At 31.7% G+C, this 23,074-nt stretch overlaps 3 protein-coding genes and 1 long non-coding RNA gene across 5 annotated transcripts; all 4 read left to right on the forward strand.

Moving 5' to 3' along the window:
• Positions 1 to 2,170: 2,170 nt before the first annotated feature.
• On the forward strand, positions 2,171 to 3,844 carry LOC108342250 (uncharacterized). Its single transcript, XM_017579996.2, has 4 exons — positions 2,171 to 2,536; positions 2,613 to 2,882; positions 3,156 to 3,315; positions 3,447 to 3,844. The coding sequence occupies exons 1-4, from the start codon at positions 2,309 to 2,311 to the stop codon at positions 3,623 to 3,625; spliced, it is 837 nt and encodes a 278-aa protein (XP_017435485.1). The 5' UTR covers positions 2,171 to 2,308; the 3' UTR covers positions 3,626 to 3,844.
• A 4,409-nt stretch (positions 3,845 to 8,253) lies between these two features.
• Positions 8,254 to 12,688, forward strand: LOC108341099 (uncharacterized). Of its 2 annotated transcripts, XR_001833283.2 has the most exons (4): positions 8,254 to 9,274; positions 9,735 to 9,865; positions 12,272 to 12,365; positions 12,444 to 12,688. It is a non-coding gene; the product is annotated as an uncharacterized LOC108341099 (long non-coding RNA). The 2 variants fall into 2 exon arrangements; XR_008249803.1 differs by having other exon boundaries at positions 8,254 to 9,865.
• A 3,118-nt stretch (positions 12,689 to 15,806) lies between these two features.
• Positions 15,807 to 16,856, forward strand: LOC108342099 (uncharacterized). Its single transcript, XM_017579805.2, has one exon. It carries the CDS (start codon positions 15,807 to 15,809, stop codon positions 16,854 to 16,856), a length of 1,050 nt encoding a protein of 349 aa, XP_017435294.1.
• Positions 16,857 to 18,340: 1,484 nt separating this feature from the next.
• On the forward strand, positions 18,341 to 20,424 carry LOC108342230 (cytochrome b5). Its single transcript, XM_017579973.2, has 4 exons — positions 18,341 to 18,465; positions 18,644 to 18,738; positions 19,732 to 19,798; positions 19,939 to 20,424. Exons 2-4 carry the CDS (start codon positions 18,652 to 18,654, stop codon positions 20,214 to 20,216), a joined length of 432 nt encoding a protein of 143 aa, XP_017435462.1. The 5' UTR covers positions 18,341 to 18,465; positions 18,644 to 18,651; the 3' UTR covers positions 20,217 to 20,424.
• Positions 20,425 to 23,074: the final 2,650 nt, after the last annotated feature.

Raw genomic sequence — 23,074 nt, forward strand, 5'->3', positions numbered from 1 at the left:
ATTTTAAATGATATTACATATTTTCAGTGAATATTTTCTCAAAAACTCATTATAAGTAAAGTATGGAATAGAAAATGTATATAAGATTATAATACATGAAATATGTGAGATAAATAATTTGTTTGTCTTATTTATTTATGACTATATATCAATTGTTTGACAAATCTATAATATAACCACAGAACCCACGCATACATACTAATGATGTGTAGTTGTATTATGTGTTATGTGAGAAAAACATATACTTTAATTATGTAGTATTTTCATGTGTAAATTGAATTATTTTAGTTTAGGATTGGTTAGATTTTTCAGAGGAAGATTCTTGGGTGTGCTTTTTTGTCTTAAGCAAGCATATTCAGAAAAGGCAGAAAAGAAAAGTTGGATTGGACCTGTAATGGTACGTTGCTGAGTTTGTGTCCGTACAACAGTTGAAGCTAAAAACAAATTGGATTTGGAAACGGGGAAACGCGTGGAATCTTGAAGTTTCAATATTGTTTTTATTTATACGTACCATTCTGGAAATCAATCATGAAATTGGCACCATTGTCGTACAAGAGAGCTGACAAATATATGAAATGGGCCGAGATTTAAAAATACTTATTTGAAAAGTTTTAAGAAATAACTAAAAAAAATATACTTTATTTGGTTTGTATGATAAAAATATTATATATTTTTTGAAAAAAATTGCAAAATAAAATTTTAAAAATAAATTATATACAAATAGTTTAAATTATAAATTAAAGTTAAAATAAAATTTAAAATAAAATAAAAGAATTATTATAAAACTTTAATAAATAAAATGGTTATATTTCAAAATAAAATTATATTAAAATACATTGATTTAAATGAATACATTTTATTGTATTAATTTCTTTAAGTATTTTGTTTAAATAATTTATTGTATTACACTGAAAAACGTAATTTTATTATATTAAAGAAATATTCTATTTTTGTATAATCAATGTTTTATATACTATCAAATATATTTTATATATAAACTTGCCCAAATTCGTAAATTTAGTTTGTTACACGTATACATGTACCGGTTAATAAGAGGCCGACTGGACAGAGTGAAGAAGACGGACGTCTCTAATATTTGTAGTTTTAAGCATAACTTTTAATCAAATTTATTGGTAATCTTATTTATTAAATATTGAGTCATGATTAGGTTTACGTTAATTATAGGTTTATCTTAAATTTATATATATATATATATATATATATATATATATATGTATATATATATATATAAAAGATAAAAAAATACATTATTCTACTTAGATTATATTCTTAAATTCAGCATTGGAGTACGTATCCACGCGTGCAATTTGAAACTTAGATTACATTACTAACTTGAAGGTTGTATATCTACCGGTACGGTTTGAAACTAAAACGTGAAGGACGTAGAGTAGTTTGACATTAATCCTACACCTCAAACATGATGTATAATGCTTTTCATTTTTTATGTTTTTAATATTTTACACTCTATATTTTTCTAACTTCCATCAATTTTAGAATCTTTCTGCCATTTTCTTGCCCAGAAACAAGCCCTACCTTCATCTTTCTAACTTTGTCCATCTGAAATTATAATCTTTATTTTAACATCTCAACTTCTTTGCTCCATTTCATTTGGATTATATCCGTTTACAGAGAAGGAAATTGTAATCTTAATAACCTCACATGTATTTATGTATCGAATACAAAGAATGACCATATTAACCAATAATCAAAATTATTTTCAAAAGTTTATATGATAATTTTAAGAATTTCATAGACCCTATACTTTTTAAAATGATTTTAATTATTTATTTTAAGTAATAATGGTGGCCATAGAATAACATTTTCAATAATTACTATGTTTCTATTTTCTATACTTTGGGTTTGGGTGAGTGTTCCCAATCTTAATTTTTAAAATTTTAAATGATCTTAATATTTTAAAATTTAATTTTGATTAAATGTAAATTAATCTGACCTATAAAACAAGAGTATGAAATCAAGACACCCCAAAGGCATGTTTTTTTTTCTCTCCATTCAATCAGAATTTTCAGACCTAAACTATGGTTTACTTGTAAAAATACTGATTTGAATGGCAATTGGAACATAAATGATTTAAAAGGTTGAACCTTTTCTTTCTTTACATTTATAACAAGGCATAGAGAAGAAAGTGACATTAAAGGACAGTAACATCTTAGGCAAGATCCTTATCTTTTACTGGGTAGGATCTTCATCCAAGCTCAACCCTCTCTGTCTTCAACTCAATTTCTTCTCCTTCGCTCTGCTCATTGCTGCTGTCTCCTTCATAATTCGTATGGCTGCCACACTCACACTGCTAAAGCTTCCAATTCTTCCCAGCAAACCAAAACTGCCACGCCCCTCAGCCACAAAAATTGTTCCATTTCCTACCATCCATTCAAACTCAAACTCATCTTCTTCTAACAGACACAATTCTTCCTTCTTAGATCAGAACATCGAGCCTCTGAAGCCTGCTTTTCTTTCTCTCTCTGCAATCACATTTCCATTCTTATTAGATTCCAAGGCAAGTATGCATTTTGTTGGTTTTTATTTTGACCTGGTGGTTTAGTTTGGTTCTAATAAAGCTATTATTGGCACAGGATGCACTTGCTGTGGGAGGAGAGTTTGGGATATTGGAAGGAAGATCATTTGCTCTGCTACACCCCATTGTGATGGGTGCTTTTTTCTTCTATACATTGTGGGCAGGGTATTTGGGGTGGCAATGGCGGCGAGTAAGGACTATCCAGAATGATATCAATGAACTCAAGAATCAAGTCAAACCTACCCCAGTCACCCCAGATGGATCACCATCACCATCACCATCACCATCACCATCGCCAGTTGAACTCCAAATACAGCAACTCACTGAGGTAGCTAATGAAACAATGCATGTCTCTTACACACCCTTTCTCTGGATTGAAAAAAATGAGATGTAACGAAATAAATTTTTCCTACTGTGTGTTCTGATCCTGAAGAAGTTTATTTAAATAAACCCTATTCATTGTTACATGATGTGATGGTGTGCGGTTGTTTGATCAATTTGTGGATGCTGGATCATAATGGCATCCAATAAGATAGTAAAATGCATGGAACTATTCATGGAATTCTGAATGAGCATCTAATTTATGGATACTCATATTCAGGAAAGGAAAGAGCTGATCAAAGGTTCCTACAAAGATAGACACTTTAACGCAGGATCCATACTTCTAGGATTTGGGGTGCTTGAGGCTATTGGTGGAGGAGTGAACACATGGTTTAGGACAGGAAAGTTGTTTCCCGGTCCACATTTATTTGCAGGAGCAGGTAAATATTGAATTTGTTTGCATTTGATGAAGCAAAAACAAAAGGGTAAAGATAACTACATATACAGTGTTCATTGTTATTATATATGTTGATGTTAAAAACATGATAATTGTTGTGTAATTTTTGGCCAGGTATTACAGTTTTATGGGCACTGGCAGCAGCCCTGGTACCCTCGATGCAAAAAGGAAATGAAACAGCGAGAAATCTTCACATCGCGCTGAATGCTTTAAACGTTCTGCTCTTTGTGTGGCAGATTCCCACTGGAATTGATATTGTGTTTAAGGTGTTTGAGTTCACAACATGGCCTTGAGTGTAAGATTCTGAGGTCTAACTTCTCTGCTATCTTACTTTCAATTTAGCTTTCTGCCATTACAAATAACGCAAATTTTTACATTTTCGACTTTCCTTTAGCCATCTACCATGATCAAGTGTCATACAAGCATTGTATAATTGCTTTATTACACCATTCTTTAGTGTAAATTGACATATGTATAACTTCTTACATTCGCATTATTACTTAATTTATTCAGTAGTGCTTGCACTGTTATATCTCAAAAATTATAGCCTAAAAGACTGATCATGAAGGTACAACTCTTCACTTCTCACATCATTACAGCCTTGCCTGAATTAATATTTGAAAATTTGAATTGATTTTCCGAACCATGAGAGTAAGATTCTTTTTCTTTGCTTTTGTTTACATGCTACATCTCTATTTCAATATTTTCCCAACTTTCTTTTAGGCGGATTTTTTGCGTTTTATGAACCCTGCGTTTGAAAGTTTGTTTCAGTCTTTAGTTTTTCACATGTAAACTCTTTACAGAGGCTAAAGTATTACTGAGAATTGAAATAGAAATCATAACTACAAGCAAGTCGGATCGGATCTGAGCATACTATGGATTGACTCGAGTTAGATATGTCTCACGTTGAGTTCACTGGAACGTACTCTGATTCAATCAAGTCGAGTAGTTAAGTTGAACTTATGTTAAGTCTATTGACTTGGATCCATATTAAAGTTAGAAGAATTGAGTCAAGTTAAATTCATATTGGGCAAAGTTTACATTGAGTCGAGTTGGATGCATATTTTATATTTTAACTCTATTTTATATTTTATATTAAATTAAATATCTTACGTCTATTTAAACATATGGTGATATTATTTTATTTTAAATTTAAATATAAGTTTAGTGAGATATAATATAAGATTAATGATAAATGTACAATATAAAAAATAATACAACAATAAAAAAAATATAATTAATATAATTAAAACGTTTTAGTTATAAAAAATTATAAGAGTTTAGATTTAAGTAAAATTAAAATTAGAAATACCTTAAAACTGTTTTATCAATGAAAGGTTAAATTTTATAAAATATTGTGTCTAACTTTTTACCTTATCTTCTAAATTGAACAAAAAAACCTTATAATTTAACAAGTTAATATACTATCTTCAAAATTTTCAGTTATCAGCTAGTTTTCAACCAGTTCTTTTCTTGCATAACCTTAAACCAAATTTTAAAAAAATTTAAATAAGACAGTGTAACATCCTAAAATATATAGTATAAACTATATAAATAGTAGTCAACATTATAATATGATAGAACAGTTAAAGACTTGCAGATAAAGAGTTAATTTTACAGTCATCCAAAATGACTATAAAATTTAAAACTTTATATACAATAGAGTATTTCAAAACTATACAAAACAACTCAAAGATCCTAACTAAACTAAACAGCAACGTCATCACCCTCCAAGGCTTGCTCCAGAGGCACCTCGTCTACCTCTGCTCACATCAAAATGGATGATCATTACAAAAGAAAACACCACACGAACAACATACAAACACAAGCAGAAGGGTGAGCTAGATATACAAAGAATCCTACAATTATAATAGCATGTAACATACAAAGTTCAATCAAACAAAGTATACTAGATCACACTTCCTAACATATTATATTCTAGACTTGACTTGCATGGACTTAGAATGATTGTCGAGCTATGGTGGGGCGTGCACTCGTAGTGACCTCTACTGCTTTGCAAAGCCATTGCCAATGGGTTTCACCCTACCACACTCACAAGGTTAGTCTGTTCCGGGTCTTGAGGCATACTAGAAGCCCCCAAGACTAAGACCTCCTGCTACTGCTCACGATATGGTTCAATCCTCTCTACTTGAGAATGATTGACCATTGGAGTTTCAGGATAACCCCCAAGACTGAGCTCCTGCATTCATTCTAAACAACCTAGAATCTCACCAAGAGATTCTACAATGAAACTTACATTCACCCCTTTTAATCACATACTTTTATTTGGAATTAAACTCATAATCACACTCAATTATATACAAACATCCACCTTCAAACATAATTCACAATACATACCACAATTAGTTTAATCAAGCTCAATACAAAGTAATTAAAGAGCAACTGATTCAAACCTTTCGCCATGCGCACCCAATTCGCAAGGCGAAACCCGAAGTCCCTCGCATAGCGACTTGTCTCGCTATGCGAATTAACCACAGAGGTACCAGACCTCAACCTTTCGCATAGCGACTCCAAGTCACCATGTGAAAGTCCAGACAGAGACCAACCTTCCTAACCCACTCGCTATGCGACCCTTATCGCTCTTCGAATAAAATCAGGATAACTCCAGACCCTAACCAGGCGCACAACGCCCTGATTCGTCATGCGAATCACTAGGCAGAGAGTAACTCACCCCAACCATTCGCACAACATCCAAACTCGTTGTGCGAATGCCCTTGGGAGAGAGCAACTCGCCATAGCGACTCGCTATGCGAAACTATTCGCACAACGAGTCTGCATAATCTACAAAACGGAATTCTACAGATTTATGCAACTCAACCCCAACATACCTATTCTAACCATCTTTCTCAACTTCTAACCCTCCTAGATTGTATTTTATACTTAATTAAACTTGTCTAAGTGATTATAAACCTTTCTACTATCAATCTAAAACATTTAAGATTCAATTCTTACTTTAAAACTCCAAATTCAATAACTTAAGGACCCAACTTCAACTCTACCACTTTTCACCTATTTATGACCATTTTGATGACTCTAACAAGTCACAATAAACCTACCTAGACTACCCCAAACGACCAAAAGAGCCCCTGACCTCTAATTCTCAAATTCACTATCTCACTTCCTCTAAAATGACCTAAAACACTACCCATTCACTTAACTTTCAACATAATAGCTACTATAACAAAATACATTCATCTAACATACTCAATTACAGTTGCACATCACATCTAAATCAGTTTACAAACAACCTTTCACAGTCTCATCATTAAACATACAAAGAATACATGATTTATCCTACACAGGAACAACAATTCAGCTCAAACAGTAACAAAATGCAGAATTCAATACACACACCTATCAAACTACCAATTCAAACAGAAATATAACTCCCCTTACCTTAGAGATCACAGCACAACTCACCGGATCACCTCTACAGTACCTTGCACCGCATGGAAACTCAACAGGACCCTACAAATCACCAATTGGTGATCAAGAACAGCTCTTAGAGCTAGAATTGGACAGAGAATTGAAGAGAAACAACACAAAGTACATGCAACCAGCAGAATTGCATGATCTAGGTTCCAAAACAGCGGAGAAAAGGAAAGAACAACTTACCCGCTAGAATCGAGAAATTGATCGGTTAATTATGAAGCCCTCTGTGCCGTGGACATTTGGGCACCTCTTGATCGTCAATCCGACAACTCAGTTGAGAGAAATCTTAGAGAGAATACAGAGAAGAATTAAAGAATGAAGGTTTTAGAGAGATGAAGTGTTTTAGATAATGAATTGAGCTTTAGAAAGTTCTATTTATATTATAAGATTATTTTTAAAGTAAAAATCTCTTCTCATTATTTTAATACACCTATCTACTCTAATACTCTATTTTCTAGGTTCTTACATACATTAATAAAGTAAATCGGATAAATCTTAAATATATTGTGTCGTGAATCATTAACAAACTTATTGACATTTTTTCACTTGTATCCATTGTGAAGTCCAAGTGAAAAGCAACAGGCGAATGAATTATCTAAGTATTGATTTTTTTAAATGAACTTGTTTACAAAATTATCAATCTGGATTTCTTTAAAGAAAAATTATCTGTAGAATTAAGTCGTGTTGTCTAAACACAATTTTGTTTTAAAAAAAATTATTATATTTGTAGATGATTTTGAATTAAAGAAGTGAAATTATTTAAATAGAACTTGTCATGTGACAACGTTAATGTAATTGATTTTAAATTGAAATTGTCATCATCTATAATAACTTTAATATAATTGGTTTTAAATTGAAATAAAAAACCGAGTTCAATGTAATTACTTTTTTGAATTCAAGTCGTTATATCTTTTGACGATTTCAGTATAATTGATTTCATTCAAAATCATTTATACTAAACTTTTACATAAAAGTCAGCGTCTGTTTTGACGATTTCATTTATATAGTTTATCCATGGATGTGGGACTTTTTCAAAATAAAATCGTGTTTAGACATCACGACTTATCCTGTAGGTAATTTTTTTAAAAGAAACCCAAATTGGTAATTTTGAAAATTAGTTGATCCCATTCGTTTGAAAACCGTAAGTATTTTAGTGAACATTTGGTAACCTTCACCACGGACAGATTATATATTCATCACTACAAAATTGATGATAGATAGCACTCAATAGATAGCGCTTTTTTAAATACGCGCTTTTTTAAATACGCGCTATCTATTAATGCACGAAACAATAGATAGCGCTTATTTAATAAAACGCTATCTAAACTTATGACCATACATAGCACTTTTAAAAAAAAGCACTATCTATAAATAATTAATATTATTATTTTTATTCATAATTTAAAATAAGCTAAAAGATAGCGTTTGTTTTAAAAAACGCAGTCTATTTCAACACAATAGATAGCGTTGTTCTTTTACATTTCTCTTTGGGAGCTTCTTTCTACCCTCAGCCAAAATTTTCCCTCGTTTTCTAAATTCAGTTTCGCTTCTTTTAGATTCATCAAACCCATTCCCCCAAATTTGACTTCGTATTTGCCCCCAAATTTTAAAAAACCTATCACAATATCTCCTAAATTACATTTTCGCGTTCCCTCTACAACCACATTTTCCCTCTTCACAATTCTAATTTTTCTTCCCTGCATCGCAATCTCGAATCTCTCCAGAAGCTTCTTCTCACCAAAGCCATCTTCATCGACGAAGAGACGTTCTCCAAAGCCTTCCTTACCGCTGACCAAGCCCGCTCCATCAAACTGCTCCAGCAACGAGTTGAGACATTGGAGAGAGAGGTTGACTCTGCTATCACCGTTGCCGCTCGCCTTCGCTCTGAGAAACGACAAGCTGAGGCCGCTCAGAAAGTCGCCGACTTGCACGCATTGGAGAGCTGGAAAGCGTGAAAAAATGAAAGCGCGATGGTGAGACCCACTCACATGGCTTTGGCATTTTCATATTATAAAGCACTCGCTCACTCCATATACAGACATCATCACAGTGACCATAAACGACACTGTTTCGATCCAAGATGTCAGTCACGTCACGCCAAGATATTCTCTTGTTCCACCATGCCAAACCCTAGGCTCCACCAAGCAATGCGGGATTTATCGGGAGAGGGTTAGCGTAAAGGTGCCAAACGAAGAAAATGCTTGTTTTCGTTTTCGTCGTTGTTGTCACCTTCATCTCCCTCTAGGAGTTTTGCTAGTGCCACGACCACGTTTACACGTTCACCATACACCACCGCCACTCCGAACCCGTCAAAAAGTGGTCCCACGCCGCTACCAGAATCCCCCTCCTCCCGATAAGGGCACCGTCGAGTACTACACTGAGTTGGCCGTCCACGATCGCTTCCTCCGTGGCCGCAAACTCTCTCAAATCGACGCCAGTCTCGCTTTCTCCGATGGCAACTCCACCTTCCGCATCAGCTCCCTCGGATTGTACCTTTTCTTCTCTTTGATTCTTCTATTGTCATTATTTAAAGTTTTATTTTTCAAGATTTTAATTTAAATATAATCTCTTCCTACTCTTTTCTAACCATAAAATGATAGGAAGATTAAATTTTGTTAATAATTATGTTGAAACCGTTTTTAATTGTTGATAATGTGAAAATTAGTGTATGAAGAGTTGAAAATTAGATTCTTCTTTTAATTTAAATTGATTAATAATTTCTTTATAATAATTTAGTTATCAGTTTAATGAAGTGACAATGACTTGAGGTTTGAATTTTGAATGAGATTGGCCATGTTTAGAAAGAAGAAATTACTATTTAGATGTGAATAATGTTTGAGTTTGACCATTCTTTGTTAATGATTTCGGTGATGTTACGAATTTGTCAGTAATGTTTTTTCTTGGAGATTGGTTTCATGTTTTCTTTAACCTTTTCTTTTTCTTCTGGAGATTCATACGATAGTTGAAATAGGACATCAGGAGTGAAGTTCATGGTGGCGCTTGATACCGGAAGTGACCTGTTCTGGGTACCCTGTGATTGCACAAGATGTGTTGCTACTGATAGCCCAACCTTTGCTTCGGTATGTTTTATTTTCCTTTTTTTTGTGACCGAAATGAAGTTGTTCCTATAGTATATTGTAGTTGATTATAGGGTTTTTCTCTAATTGTCTTTTTAAGGGCATGTTGCAAGAAGGAAACTTCTTTAAACATTGCATTGAATAAATGATTTTATTATTAGAAGAAATGTATCTAGTTAGATGCGTGTGCGGTGTAGTGGGGTTTTAGTTGATCTATTTGTTTTATTTGATAAAGATTTTATTTGAGTGCCTTGTGTTTACGGTGGGTTGAAATGTTGATTGGAAACTAGAATGTCATTACACATTGGGTGATTGTATGTTTTATTGAAATGTAGTGTAAATGTGAGTAGTTTGAGTCGCACTTGATGAATTGTGTAATTTATGTTAAATTCCATCAAGTTTGGTGTTGATGAAATGGTAAGTAGTTTGTGTTTGGGTTCTAGAAATTTTCATTATATGCTCTGTTTGGCCTGTTCATAAACTGATTTGGGAAAAGGGTATAGTGACGTTGAATCTATCAAGTGAAAGAGAGAGAGAGAGAGTGGGGGAAGTGGTTCTGTGATCTTGTTGGAAGTTTAGACGTCTTAGAATTTACTAGAATTTAAGTGCAATGCTTATTAATGGGTTTGAGTCTTTTTTTTCTTATTTCCTAGATGTTTCACATGACTATATCTTTGGTTGTTTAAGTGCAGCCAGCATATGATGCCTTTATGTTTTCCTTCGGAGGAGTTATCTGTTTGGACTAAAGTATGGTTGAAAACTAGTAATAGGTTGGCGGAAAGTGGTTACAAGTCTAATTCATAGTATGTTGATTTAAAATGAATAATCTTATTATCCGATACATGCTTAATTGAACTAGATTAGGTTGTCTTAATTTATTAAATCTAAGAATAACAGTAATCATCTTATCTTCAATCTGTTTAATAACCATAACCTCAATGTGTTTTGATATGTGTTAACTGATTTAGATTTCATAAGTTAAGTAATGGGTTAATGAATTAGGTGCATTATTTTAAAAAGTTCAGACTGTATCTCTCGGTGCATGGGGAATACAATATTTTAGTACAAAATTGGTCACAATATCTCTGCATCTTTACTATGACCGTGCATATAGGCCATGCTTCTTAGTACTGCAGATCCTTTATGTTTTTCCCTTGAATCTTTATACCAAATCATACAACTAGCTTCGAGGTGCATCATTGTTCCACTTTAACTTTTCGCTTTTTCTTTTCCTTAAAACAAAAATTCGAATTGTGGCAGAAGTGGGACAATCCTCTTCTCTTTGTTTACAATCATCTTCTCTTTGTTTATTCATTACAAGACTTTATTCTGACCAAGGCTTGGTCTTAGTCTAGTTACGATAATAACTTTGTCCTAGTTCTAGCACCATTTCAATCAATTAAATATCTTCATTTAGTAGACAATCATTACTAATTTTAAATTACAGAAATTTTATTTTCGTTATATTTAAACCTTTTATTCTTATTATTACTGGTAAAAGTTTATTGTCCTTTAACATTTTTATATTTGTAACATACTGAATAATTACTACTGTTATACTAATAAAAGAACAGTATAAAATTATTTGTTTTGATGGGGTTAAATACATTAATTAAATTTATTGAATAACTATACAAATTGGAAATTATATGATAAATTCAATTATTTATAAATATCAATGTTAATTGTGCTTACTTGTATAGTTATCCTCGAGTGAAAAACATTTTTAAGTGCTAGCTTTCTAATATGTGGAAGGTCAAAAACATTCTTACATTCTAGATATGCAAGTTTTGTGTCTTGTCCCCTGGTTTGTTTCTCAATTAAAAACGTTGTATTTGCAAGGATATATGTATAATTGTTACAGTTATTAGTTAATGGAGTTGGACTGAAAATTCACGTGCGGGTATGGTCTTTAATTTAAAAAAAAATTGAATGTGTTATGATGTTAAATGCTTGATGGATGGATGTGGGGTGCTATTGTTTAGTTAATTTTAAAGATTTTGGCATACTTTATATGTTATGTTCAAGTATTCCAGTTGTTCATATAGTTGTTGTGCATTCATTTCTAATATGTTAAAAAAACCATTGATTGTATTTAAGTGGTTTAAGGCTTTTTGAGTATTGGTTGTTGATACATACATATATCCATTACCATGGGTAATGTGCTTAACTTTATATTAAACGCTGTTGTATACTGGAATAGAGCTATTTGGATTTTCATGTGTCGGTTAAACTGATTTGGTGTATTAAGTCCAAATACTTATACATTTAATTTAGCAATTGAATGTCACGGTCTTGAATTTGATGCTTATATTTTTCAAAGGTTCTACTTTTGTTCTTTGTTGACAGCTTTTGTAATGTTATGCTTTCTGATGGGATGCCTTTACTCATTGTTACATTTTTTGTCAGGATCAAAATCAATGATAATGATTGTGGATATTATGTGTGTCAATGTATAAAATAAATTATTACATACTGTGAAGGAGGAATAATTCCAACTGATGTAAGTTATCTTTATTATCATAATTAATTTGTAGTAAAAAATTAATTGACTAATTTTATGTTATCTTTTTTGTTGCAGTATTTTCATAATTGCATATATCAACCATATCGTGACAACAAATTATTGAAGTTAGGGAAGGTTAATGTTTACATGTAATCAGTACATGCTTATAGGTTGTTATGGTGATGTAAATGTTTATAGGTACAAGGATATATATGTTATGATTGTATATATTGTCTTATAAAGCAATGTCATGTCATGACACTTAGTTGACACTCAAAGATTATATTTTGAAATATTATTATATCAATAGTTTTTATTTATATATTGAAGTATTGCATACTCTTTTTGAGACCTTTGTTTTCATCACATTTGTTTTAATACTTTATATATTTTTTTTTTGAATAATAGAACTAATAAATAACACAGGTTTGTATATAATAAAACAAATATTTTATATTTTCTTTTAAAAGATAATTTCATATTTTTTAAAATATTTTATTAAAAATTATTTTTTTTATAAAATTTAGACCAATAGATAGCGTTTTTTTAAATAAGCGCTATCTATTGTCGGACACCAATAGATAGCGCTTTTTTTAGAAGCGCTATCTATTAATAGATAGCGCTCGCATAGATAGCGCTTAAAAAGCGCTATCTATGCTAAAAAAAAGCGCTATCTATGCAGTTTTTTGTAGTAGTGATTGGTATGTATTTTATTGGGAAAATAGTTTTTTATACATTGCACCACTTGACAATTTAAGAGTATTTTGGTCATTAGAAAAATTTAACTTTTGTATTTGTAAAAAAAAAAGATTAAAAAGTAAAAATTAAATGTAAAGTATATATAAAAATTTGTTGGTTGTAAAAATAATAAGACTCACTTTATTGACATCTCTTACCATTTATGCTTAACTGATAATGTTCATTAAAAAGAAGCATAAAATCCTTCACAAGGAGGTAGAGTAGGTGGAATCTAAACAATTCCATTTAATCATCCTGTAAACTGGCCCAATTCAAGTTACTATTTTAAATGAATAATTAACATAATAATGACCAAATCAACATACTAACAAACATAATCAACAAATTAATAAATGAAAACTCAATTTATATTTACTTATAATTATAATTATGAGAAAAGAAGCTTATTATAGATAAAAGACTTCAAAATTAATGTTTTAAGTTAGAAGGTGTAGTGTATGACCGCATAGTTAGATTCATATGAGAAATGAAATTATCATGATGTGTTAAACTGTTCAACTTTCATGACATTAACACTAACACTAATTAGCTTAAACTAAAGTATGATTATGAGCAATTATGATAAGACTGTTATTAATTCAAAGCTCATTCCAAAAACCATATGTAAAGAGATAAATTATTGCATTTAATATGCATTAAAATGCTATAAATATCAAACATTAATTGAGTTTGACATTGAATTACCTTGTGTATATAATCTTTCAGTTTGACCGGACATGCATTATAGAATAAAATAGATAACTTCGACCCAATATATGAAACAAAAGGTATAATGAAAAGGGATATTCATATATTTTGGATGCTATTACAATATCAACAGTAATAATATATGTACTAAACTCTCAATATTGGTTTGAAGTAAAAAACGTGTTTTTCTATCAATCAGAATGGTCGTGCACGTGAACACTTGCTAGTAGAGTCCATAAATATGGGAGAGGAAGGGAATGTTAGTGTTTTCTGCCATGATGAAGACACATACATATTGCTAAGTGCATAGTCTACAAGATTTTGATACAATTGACAATGGTTTGGGACATAAGGAAGGCCTCCTCCACATAGAGAAAAGTGATGTAATGGAGAATTCCAATTTGACTTTTTTTTATTACACGTACCATTTAAAGATAGGAAGTGTCCAAATATTCTATATCTATTGGTTTCTATTTAAAACAAAGCAATGTCACTGTCTACATTTACAAAAACATTTATCTGAATGAGTTTTAAAAGGCATCAAAATTACCCATGACTATAAGTATATATGCAAGCATAATATATGAACAAATTCTTGGTTCTCCACTCCTAATTTAAGAAATTTAAACCTACACCGCTCATCGGTGATTTTCATATGTATAACGAATATAATAGTATGCTATTGGTCGAGCTTTATTTCTTCAAATATATGCATTCTTCTTTTTTTAATTAAATACGAAGATTGGTCACCGCAAGTTTAAAATGGAATAATAACCTTCATTTCAAAGTTTTTTGTTAAGGTATGAATAAAACAACACGAAAATGATATTCGTCCTACCCTAAAAATAATTTTCCTTCTTTACATTTTTTCACTTTAGTCTCTCTCATTCCTTAACTTTCTAAATCCAAGAATGGGTTGTACAATAACAAAATAAGCACCACTAACACTTTTATTCTAAACGTATTTTACAATTAATAAAAAATTATCAAAGAAAAATCGAGTGAAATTCATATTTTTTATGATTTTAATAAACTACGCAATGTGTTTTTAAGATTTCTATGTTGAAGAATAAAACTAGTATGTCTTATATACGAGGGATGATGATTAACTTTCTCTTTTGTATTAATATGATGTGATTTTGATTTAAACATTATATTGTTCTAAATAATAAAGCATTGTGAAGAAAGGGTAATTAAAGAAAGAAAAAGCATATGACAATGGACATTTACGGATCAAGAAACAGATTGACTTGAAAGAGACGAATGAAACATGTTGCACATATATAAATGTAAATACATAGGTTCTTTTCTTGTGGATGGCTGAAATAAGGTAGTTAGTTTTCAGACGTACGGAAAAGGAAGCCGCTTGAAGCATCTTGAAAAAAGAAGGAAAAGGATGGAAGCAAAGGCAGAGAAAACAGAGAAAGCAGAGAAGAGAAGAGAGCATCGCTCCCTCACTCTCCTTCCAAGCAAAGTCACCTCATTTCCAAAATAGAAGTAGCATAGTAAATGAAGCTGTATCACATCAACGGATATACCAATATTAACACTTCCGCCGTAATTCTTTGTTCCTCCAAACATGAATATATAACATCATTCCAGTAGAAAAATGTGCATGTATTTTATTGTAATTGTTGCATTACAACTCAACTAAATTCTAAATAACTCCAGCAGATACCAACCTCACTTTGCGAGCTTTCTGTCAGCTGGAAGTGCCAGTTGAATCAGATGCTTGCTTTTCTCTCTTTTTTTCCCTTTTAATGTTCTTTGCTGCTGCTACCAGTAATGTCTCTCACCGCACGGCGTAATCACAATTCCCTTTTTGTTTCTTTCTACATGAAACTTGGGACAAGTTGAACTATTCCTTTTTCACATTTCCCTTTCTCTCTGTCTACACACCAAAACCAGAAGATGGTTCTATAAATAACACGGCCTCCATCGTGTTACCCTCATCCTTATTTTTCTACACGGTTTCAGCAGTTCCTAAACGTCATGGCTAACCCTCCCCCAGTTCGTCCCTGGTTCCGCTTAGCCTCCATTCGCTCCACCCCTGCTGCCCCTGCCCCTGCCCCTGCCCCTACCCCTACCCAAGAGCCTCGCATTACGTTGGGCCTGCCCGCATTTAGAACTGCTTCGGCACCTTCATCACCACAATCTCACCCTACCCAACCTCAACCTCAATCTCAACCTCATCCTGCTCCAGAACCTTCATCTCAACCTAACAGATTTTCTTCTTCTTCACTCCCAAATTCTCCTGTCCACAAGGCCATACTTACAACATCTTCCCCCCCACGTTCCTCCCCTGAAAAGAATTCGCGTGTGCATGTCTCCAGTCCCACTCACTCTCCTAAAACAATTAAGCAATCTGATCGTAGCCCAATGCGCTCGCCAAACAATAGCAGAACCATCACTCCTCCACCTTCTCCTCTCACCCTCCCACCTTCCCAGTTGAAGACCGAGCCCAAGATACCTGAACAGCCTGAGCCCAAAACCGTGCTGGTCCAGAAAACCATCGACAGACCCAGGCCCTGGCACAATGGCGCCACTGAAACGCACAAAAACAATGCCCATGCCCATCATGGAAAACACGTCACTGGCAAGGAAAGTGAATCCAAGGAGAAGGGTATTCACAAAAAGCTTTCGGATTCCGAGGACTCTGGCATGAGGGTCATAACCATTGCCGGAGAAAACAGAGGGGCTTTCATGGAACTGATCCAGTCCCCGAAGAAACCCGAATCGAAGTACCTTCACAAGAAGGGGAATTCGAGCATCAGCGTGGATGGGGTGGAGTCGGAGGGTTCGAGTGCTGAGGAAGGGAACAAGAAGGATAAGAATCAGAAAGGTAAAACAACGTCTTCGTTCCCCATGGCTGCGTACATGAACAGCAATGTGCAGTGTGTGAACAACTCGCTCCTGTACAACACTTCTTGCTCCCACCACGACCCCGGAGTGCGCCTTTCTCTTTCAAAGAAACCATTCGGTGAAGGTTTCCATCTGAAGGAACACGCTGATGCTCACCACGCTGATGCTCACCACGCTTGATTCCAGAGATAGTGTTGTTGGAATTGGTGTTAGTTGTTTTGTGCTTCTGGCTTACGTTATGTTATGGTAAGATAATATGGTATATGGCATATATATATATATATATATATATATATATATATATATATATATATATATATATATATATATATATATATATATATATATATATATATATATTGGAGAAAGAAAAAAAAGGTTGAGTGGCCAACTTGGGGCACGCACGAGTTATAATTCTTCTGCTTCGCCCTTGTCTTTTGGAGCAAAGTTGAAGATTCTCCACTGCCCTCAGTGGAAAATAAATATGTTTAATGTTTGTATGGGTGATGCTTACGGCTTTATTCAAACACTTACGGTTTTTGTATGGAAGAGATTCTGAAGCAGTCTATTACATGGGGGAGAGGGTTGTGTATATCGTTCATTTTCCTTTGTTAATTGATCATCTACACTATGTGCTCTTTGCAATAAATTTGTATCACCAATATAATTAATGTATGTTGTATTAAAACATTTTTAGGGTTTTTCAACTTCAATTAACTCACTCAACTATAGCCCTTCCATTCTTGTATACATTTCTTTCGTTTTGACCATTTTGTTTTTTTAAGACACTTTTTATTTTTCTGAATGTAAAGTTTGGTTAATATTTGTTTAGAACTATTTGAATTTGAATTGAATACATTAATTTAGCTGAATCCTATAATAAATTAAATAGTGATCTAAACTATTTTTTTATGGTTGAATTTTCAAATTTGAACTCAAAAAAAATAATTTTGATTTATATTTCATTTTTATACTTTAGTTCAGTTTAATTAGTTATTATTTTTAGTTTAATTTAGGTTTTTTTATCACTCATACATTTATCTATTTAATAACACGAACCTATCATGCATCCAGTAATATATTACTCTAAACCCCATCGCGTGGAACGCATGAAATGAGAACACAATTTTTTATTAACAATGAAAGGCAAAATTAAATATTAATTTGTTTTAGACGTTGGATCGAGATCAACTATTAAGTGTAATGTGTAACCGTCAAACTTCGGTAAAGTGGTTTGTTTGTCCATTCCGTTACATTGAGAAGTTATATATATTCCGATGAGAAAGTGAGTAAAAATTAAATTCGGTTATTAAAGTATTAGTGCTGTAATAAATTCAATTAGTTACTCTTTAATTTTTATTTATATTTATAAATTTCAAAATAATTTTTTGATTAATAATGATCTAATTACAACCTAATTAATAATAATCGCTTTATCTTAAGTCGGATAAAATTAATCTAATATTTTTATTTGCTAGCCATTCAGTCCATCTCCTAATCATGTGTCAGGAAGGAGACTCCTGTGGAAAAGTAGACGGACTACTTTCCTTAAATATAAAATTTCATTATTATTTATTTTATTACAGAAATATAGAATAAATTTTACTGCCACTCTTTAAATAATGTACTATATTAAATTTTAAATGTTAGAAAAGACTGAAATAAAAAAAGTCGGGTACAAAATTGAAATGTGCTGGCAATGTAATTTCATAAAAAAGAAAAATAGATAGGTAGACAAATGAAGGTTTGAAGTTGAAGGGCAAAAAGTTGCGCCGTACTCCTTCTCCATGTAAGAATTTTTCTTGTGCTCTTTTTCTTTTTAATTTGGGATTTCCCTTAGTACTCAGATTAGCTTCAGTTTGTGAGTATTCTGTTCTGGATTGAGCTTTCTTTTCCTATTAATATATCGCTACTTTTTCTCTGAAGAATAATGTTGGAGTTGGTGTGTGCTTGATTTTGTGTGGCAGAGTCGACAATGGCTTCAAATCCCAAAACCTTGACTTTTGAGGAGGTGTCTAAGCACAACCACAAAAAGGATTGCTGGATCATTGTCAATAGAAAGGTCTGCATCTCTTGTCTTTCTTCTTCATCTTTTTCTTAGTTTATTATCCGTTTCAGTTATCGGGATCACCATTATGCGTGCTGAAGAGGGCTGACGAATTAATTGTAAAGGGTTTGAAGGGGTTCAAGATTCTCTTGTTAATCTCCTATAGAGTATTTTTCTAGCAGCAATCTCCTTTAGAGTATTTTTTTTATCACCAATCTCCTTTTAGAGTATTTTAAGTGCATCAAGTTTTATTCAGACTAACCATTCATGAATCCAGTGCAGTCTTGAATTTAACATTTAATAAATCAGCGAAATTAGCGTTAACAAGTAATGAAGTGAATTGCTTTTTTTTTGTTAAGGATAATAATCAAAGCGTAGTAACCAGATAACTTTGTATCAGACAAACCAGATTGGAATGCCTATTCTGAAATTGACACTATAATAAAATTTATGAATTGAATTTTATAGTAGCATTTTAGCCTATGGTATACAGGTTCATTTTATATAATTAAAATTCAAAATATATAAACATTTTTCTAATTTATAATTTATAGCCTGATTGTTGCAGTCTCCTTTTGCACATTAGGCCTTATGCTTGGAGTGTTACTGATACTGTTATTGTTGCAGTTTTTGGTTGAGTTCTTTTTGCTATGTTAGAAACATGATAAAGGATATATTAGTGGTATTCGATAGAGTTATTTTATTTATCACAGCTTCTTCTTTATTTTTGGTTTAGTAAAAACTATTGCCTCATTATTATTGGAAAGAATATGTTATATCCCGAGAAACTTGCGCGTCACGTTGATAAGTTCTCAAGAGCAGTGTAGTTCGTGTAAATTTTGCTTTGGAATATATTGAAGTGTGTATTTGAGATAAAAGTGGCCAACACCAAATGCCAAAGCTTCAGATTGAATTATTCTGTATTACCTTTCTCAATTGGTATTTAAGACTTTAGCTTGTAGTATTTCCATCAAATTTGTTATACTTTTATGCATTCCACTTTGGCAGGTGTATGATATCACCCCATTTTTGGATGACCATCCAGGAGGTGATGAAGTTTTGGTGACGTCAACAGGTAATTGATTTATCTTCGTTGGCTGGCTCATATGAATAGTCTGTAAATAGAAAACTATTATCTTATCAATGGGCTGGCCAGCCGGAGGTAGGAATTGGTAAGGATTGGACTAAGAATCCCAAACTTTGTCATTTTTACAGCGAAGGACGCCACCATTGATTTTGAAGATGTGGGCCACAGTGATTCTGCCATAGAAATAATGGAAAAATACTATATTGGGAACTTTGACACTTCCACTCTTCCTGCCAACGTTAACCATAGACAGCCACCACCTACACAAGCTCACGGCGGTGGCAATCAATCTTCTGAATTTGTTGTAAAGATCTTGCAATTCCTGTTGCCTTTGGTGATATTGGGCCTTGCCTTTGCTCTGCGGTCGTATGGCAAAGAGAAGCAGGCAGCACCACATGAAAGCTGAACTTAGGCTAGAGCCGAAGTTTCAGTAGGTTTACTAATTCATTGCCGATAACTGGTTATACTTTGATCAATGTTGTTTCTCTGTACTTAAAATTCGTCACCCCACCCAACACTATGTAGGGCCCTTGATGCACTCTGGTCTCTTGACTCAGTCATACTTGTTCCTTTAAACAATTGGTTTAAACTCTCATTTGTCAGCTTTTGATTGACATTGGCGCAGGGATGGATTTGAATTCAAATTGAATGCCTTTTGAAATCAAATTAGCGCTTCCAAACTGCTGCAACTATTCCCCCAACTTCAATCTCTGTCCCCTTTTAATATTTTCAGATTTTGTTTTGAAAATGTATATATATTTGTCAAGTGACATTTTTAAAGTATGTGTAAGACAACACAAATCTAATCAAAAGTTTCTGAAAGGAAATCGGGTGGTTTGGTCCCAAGCTATAGATATCAAAGCTCAAATTAAGATCTGGTCCCTGGTTTATACATATCCATGAGAACATGACCCATTTAGCTGCTAAAATCATTGGACCCCCTCTTTATTTTGGAGCTAGAGGATAATTTTAAGCAGGGTTACTTCCTACCCCACATTTTTTTTTAAATTCTAAAATTATCTTTTATATTTTAAAATATCCTATACCTCTATCTCTTTTTTTTTAAACGAATATCAACATTTGTTGAAGAAATTTTTTTTCAACGGATGTGACGATATCTGTTGAATTTTTTTTTAGTTTTTAGTTTTTTAATTTATTGTATTTTAAATTAATATATAAATATTATTTAAATTTTTTAAAATTATTACTTAATTATTTATAAATTAATTTTATTTTATTTAATAAAATAATAATTATTAATTTAATTTATATATTATTATTTAAATAATAATTAAAATATTTTTTAAAAGTTTATTAAAACTGATGTGTCATCCGCGACATCGGTTGAAGTTTTTCTTTTTTTTTCAATTTTTCTTTTCTTTTTAGTTTTTAGTTTTTTAATTTATTTATTTTAAATTAATATATAAATATTATTTAATTTTTTAAAAATTATTAATTAATTATTTATAAATTAATTTTATTTTATTTAATAAAATAATTATTATTAAATTAATTTATGTATTATTATTTAAATACTAATTAAAATATTTTTTAAAAGTTTATTAAAATGGATGTGTCAAGTTGAAGTTTGTTTTTTTTTTCTTTTTAGTTTTAAAATTTTTTAATTTATTGTTTTTTAATTTAATATATAAATATTATTTAATTTTTTTTAAATTATTACTTAATTATTTATAAATTAATTTTATTTTATTTAATAAAATAATTATTATTAATTTAATTTATGTATTATTATTTAAATAATAATTAAAATATTTTAAAAAATTTATTAAACGGATGTATCATATCCGTTAAATTTTCTTTTTAAATAAAAACAATAAAATAAAATATAAAATATGTAAATGGATGTCAACATTCGTTTATAAATGTCAACATTTGTTGAAGGTGAAACGGATTTTGACTTCCATTTTATAACAAGAACAAATTAAAAATAAGATGATGTAAGAAATATCGGAGGTTGAAGTGATGGAAGGAGCAACACTCTTTTAACCACACCCAAATTCCTTTTGGCCTAAATAGACGAATTGAAAAACCGTTGCAAGTCACTACAAACGAATGAATTCATTCCCTGTCTTCATTCAATTAATCAAGTAAAGTTTCTGGTCACGTTATTGTCCCACTTTATACACTTGAATATTAATACGAAAATAGAAAAATAACTTTTAAGAGGGCCAAAATAGTAATAAAAATATAATTTTATAGATATTATAAAATTATTCCAGGATTTAACTTTTATATTTTTAACATTTTTTTATTGACAAGTATTAGTTATAAGTGGAAGAGTTGAATTCACAACCTCTCACTCTCTTTTTCAAAATTTTCAAACCAATTTTATATCTTTCAAATTTTAGTGGAAGAAGTTAAATTCACAATCTCTCAAATTCTCTTTTTCAACTTTTATAGATCTTTATATTGTTAATACATTTTTTTAAATATAATTTATTGTTATTAAGTTCATGTCAACTGTACTCTTTTTCAGCTGTTAATCTAGTTCTTGCAAAAACCTAATGAAGGTGTAGATGAAATATCATGAGACAAATTTATGTTTGACTAGAACAATATTTGTTATAATATAACTTTATTGATGCCAGAATTTTGTTCAAACAATTCCTCGAATATATGATTATACCTTCTTAATGAAATTGGTACTAGTAAGTTTTCAATAGTGGATTGTCATGGTGGGAAAACGATAGTGCTTGCTTGCTTAGTAAATTTTCAGATGATTGATATTGCTGTGGAGTGTTGTTGAGCGATCAATGGTCATGGATCCAAAAAGAAAGAAAGAATCAAATAGTCACAGATATCTCCATGCTCTTTTTCTTCTGAAATATCCTTACTTCAAAAGTATTTGAATCATTTTAATGTTTTGAAAAAATTAGGAATTAGTAATGTTACATCGGCGTGGTTACTTCTGAAACATTCATAAAATTATAAACTTAAAATATTAAGTTTTATTGTTCTTGTCAGTCTAGCAAGATATGTCCTAATCAGTATATTTAATTCAGATAATTGTAAGATCCTTTCATAAACATGCAAGTTAAACTATGTTTAACTTCACTGATTGGAATAAATTAACTGTGAACAAATTGAATTTTTGACTTATAGAATTAGAAAAGTGCATAGAAGCCGCTTCCCCCACTAAAAACCAAAGTGCAATCAACTGCATAAATAACAGAAGCATTATTATCTATAGCTCATAATATTTTTGTTACCAAAGATTTGATTCGAGATGTTAATGTATATTTT

Source organism: Vigna angularis, chromosome 6, assembly GCF_016808095.1.
Source record: "Vigna angularis cultivar LongXiaoDou No.4 chromosome 6, ASM1680809v1, whole genome shotgun sequence".
NCBI classification, from domain to species: Eukaryota; Viridiplantae; Streptophyta; class Magnoliopsida; order Fabales; family Fabaceae; genus Vigna; species Vigna angularis.

Excerpts from the sequence above, each read along its gene's own strand:
- LOC108342250 (XM_017579996.2), top strand. The coding sequence starts at position 2,309 with ATGGCTGCCACACTCACACTGCTAAAGCTTCCAATTCTTCCCAGCAAA. Across the intron at positions 2,537-2,612 it reads CATTCTTATTAGATTCCAAG|GATGCACTTGCTGTGGGAGG; the intron begins GCAAGTATGCAT and ends TTATTGGCACAG. Across the intron at positions 3,316-3,446 it reads ACATTTATTTGCAGGAGCAG|GTATTACAGTTTTATGGGCA; the intron begins GTAAATATTGAA and ends ATTTTTGGCCAG.
- LOC108342099 (XM_017579805.2), top strand. The coding sequence starts at position 15,807 with ATGGCTAACCCTCCCCCAGTTCGTCCCTGGTTCCGCTTAGCCTCCATT.
- LOC108342230 (XM_017579973.2), top strand. The coding sequence starts at position 18,652 with ATGGCTTCAAATCCCAAAACCTTGACTTTTGAGGAGGTGTCTAAGCAC. Across the intron at positions 18,739-19,731 it reads GGATCATTGTCAATAGAAAG|GTGTATGATATCACCCCATT; the intron begins GTCTGCATCTCT and ends CCACTTTGGCAG. Across the intron at positions 19,799-19,938 it reads AGTTTTGGTGACGTCAACAG|CGAAGGACGCCACCATTGAT; the intron begins GTAATTGATTTA and ends TCATTTTTACAG.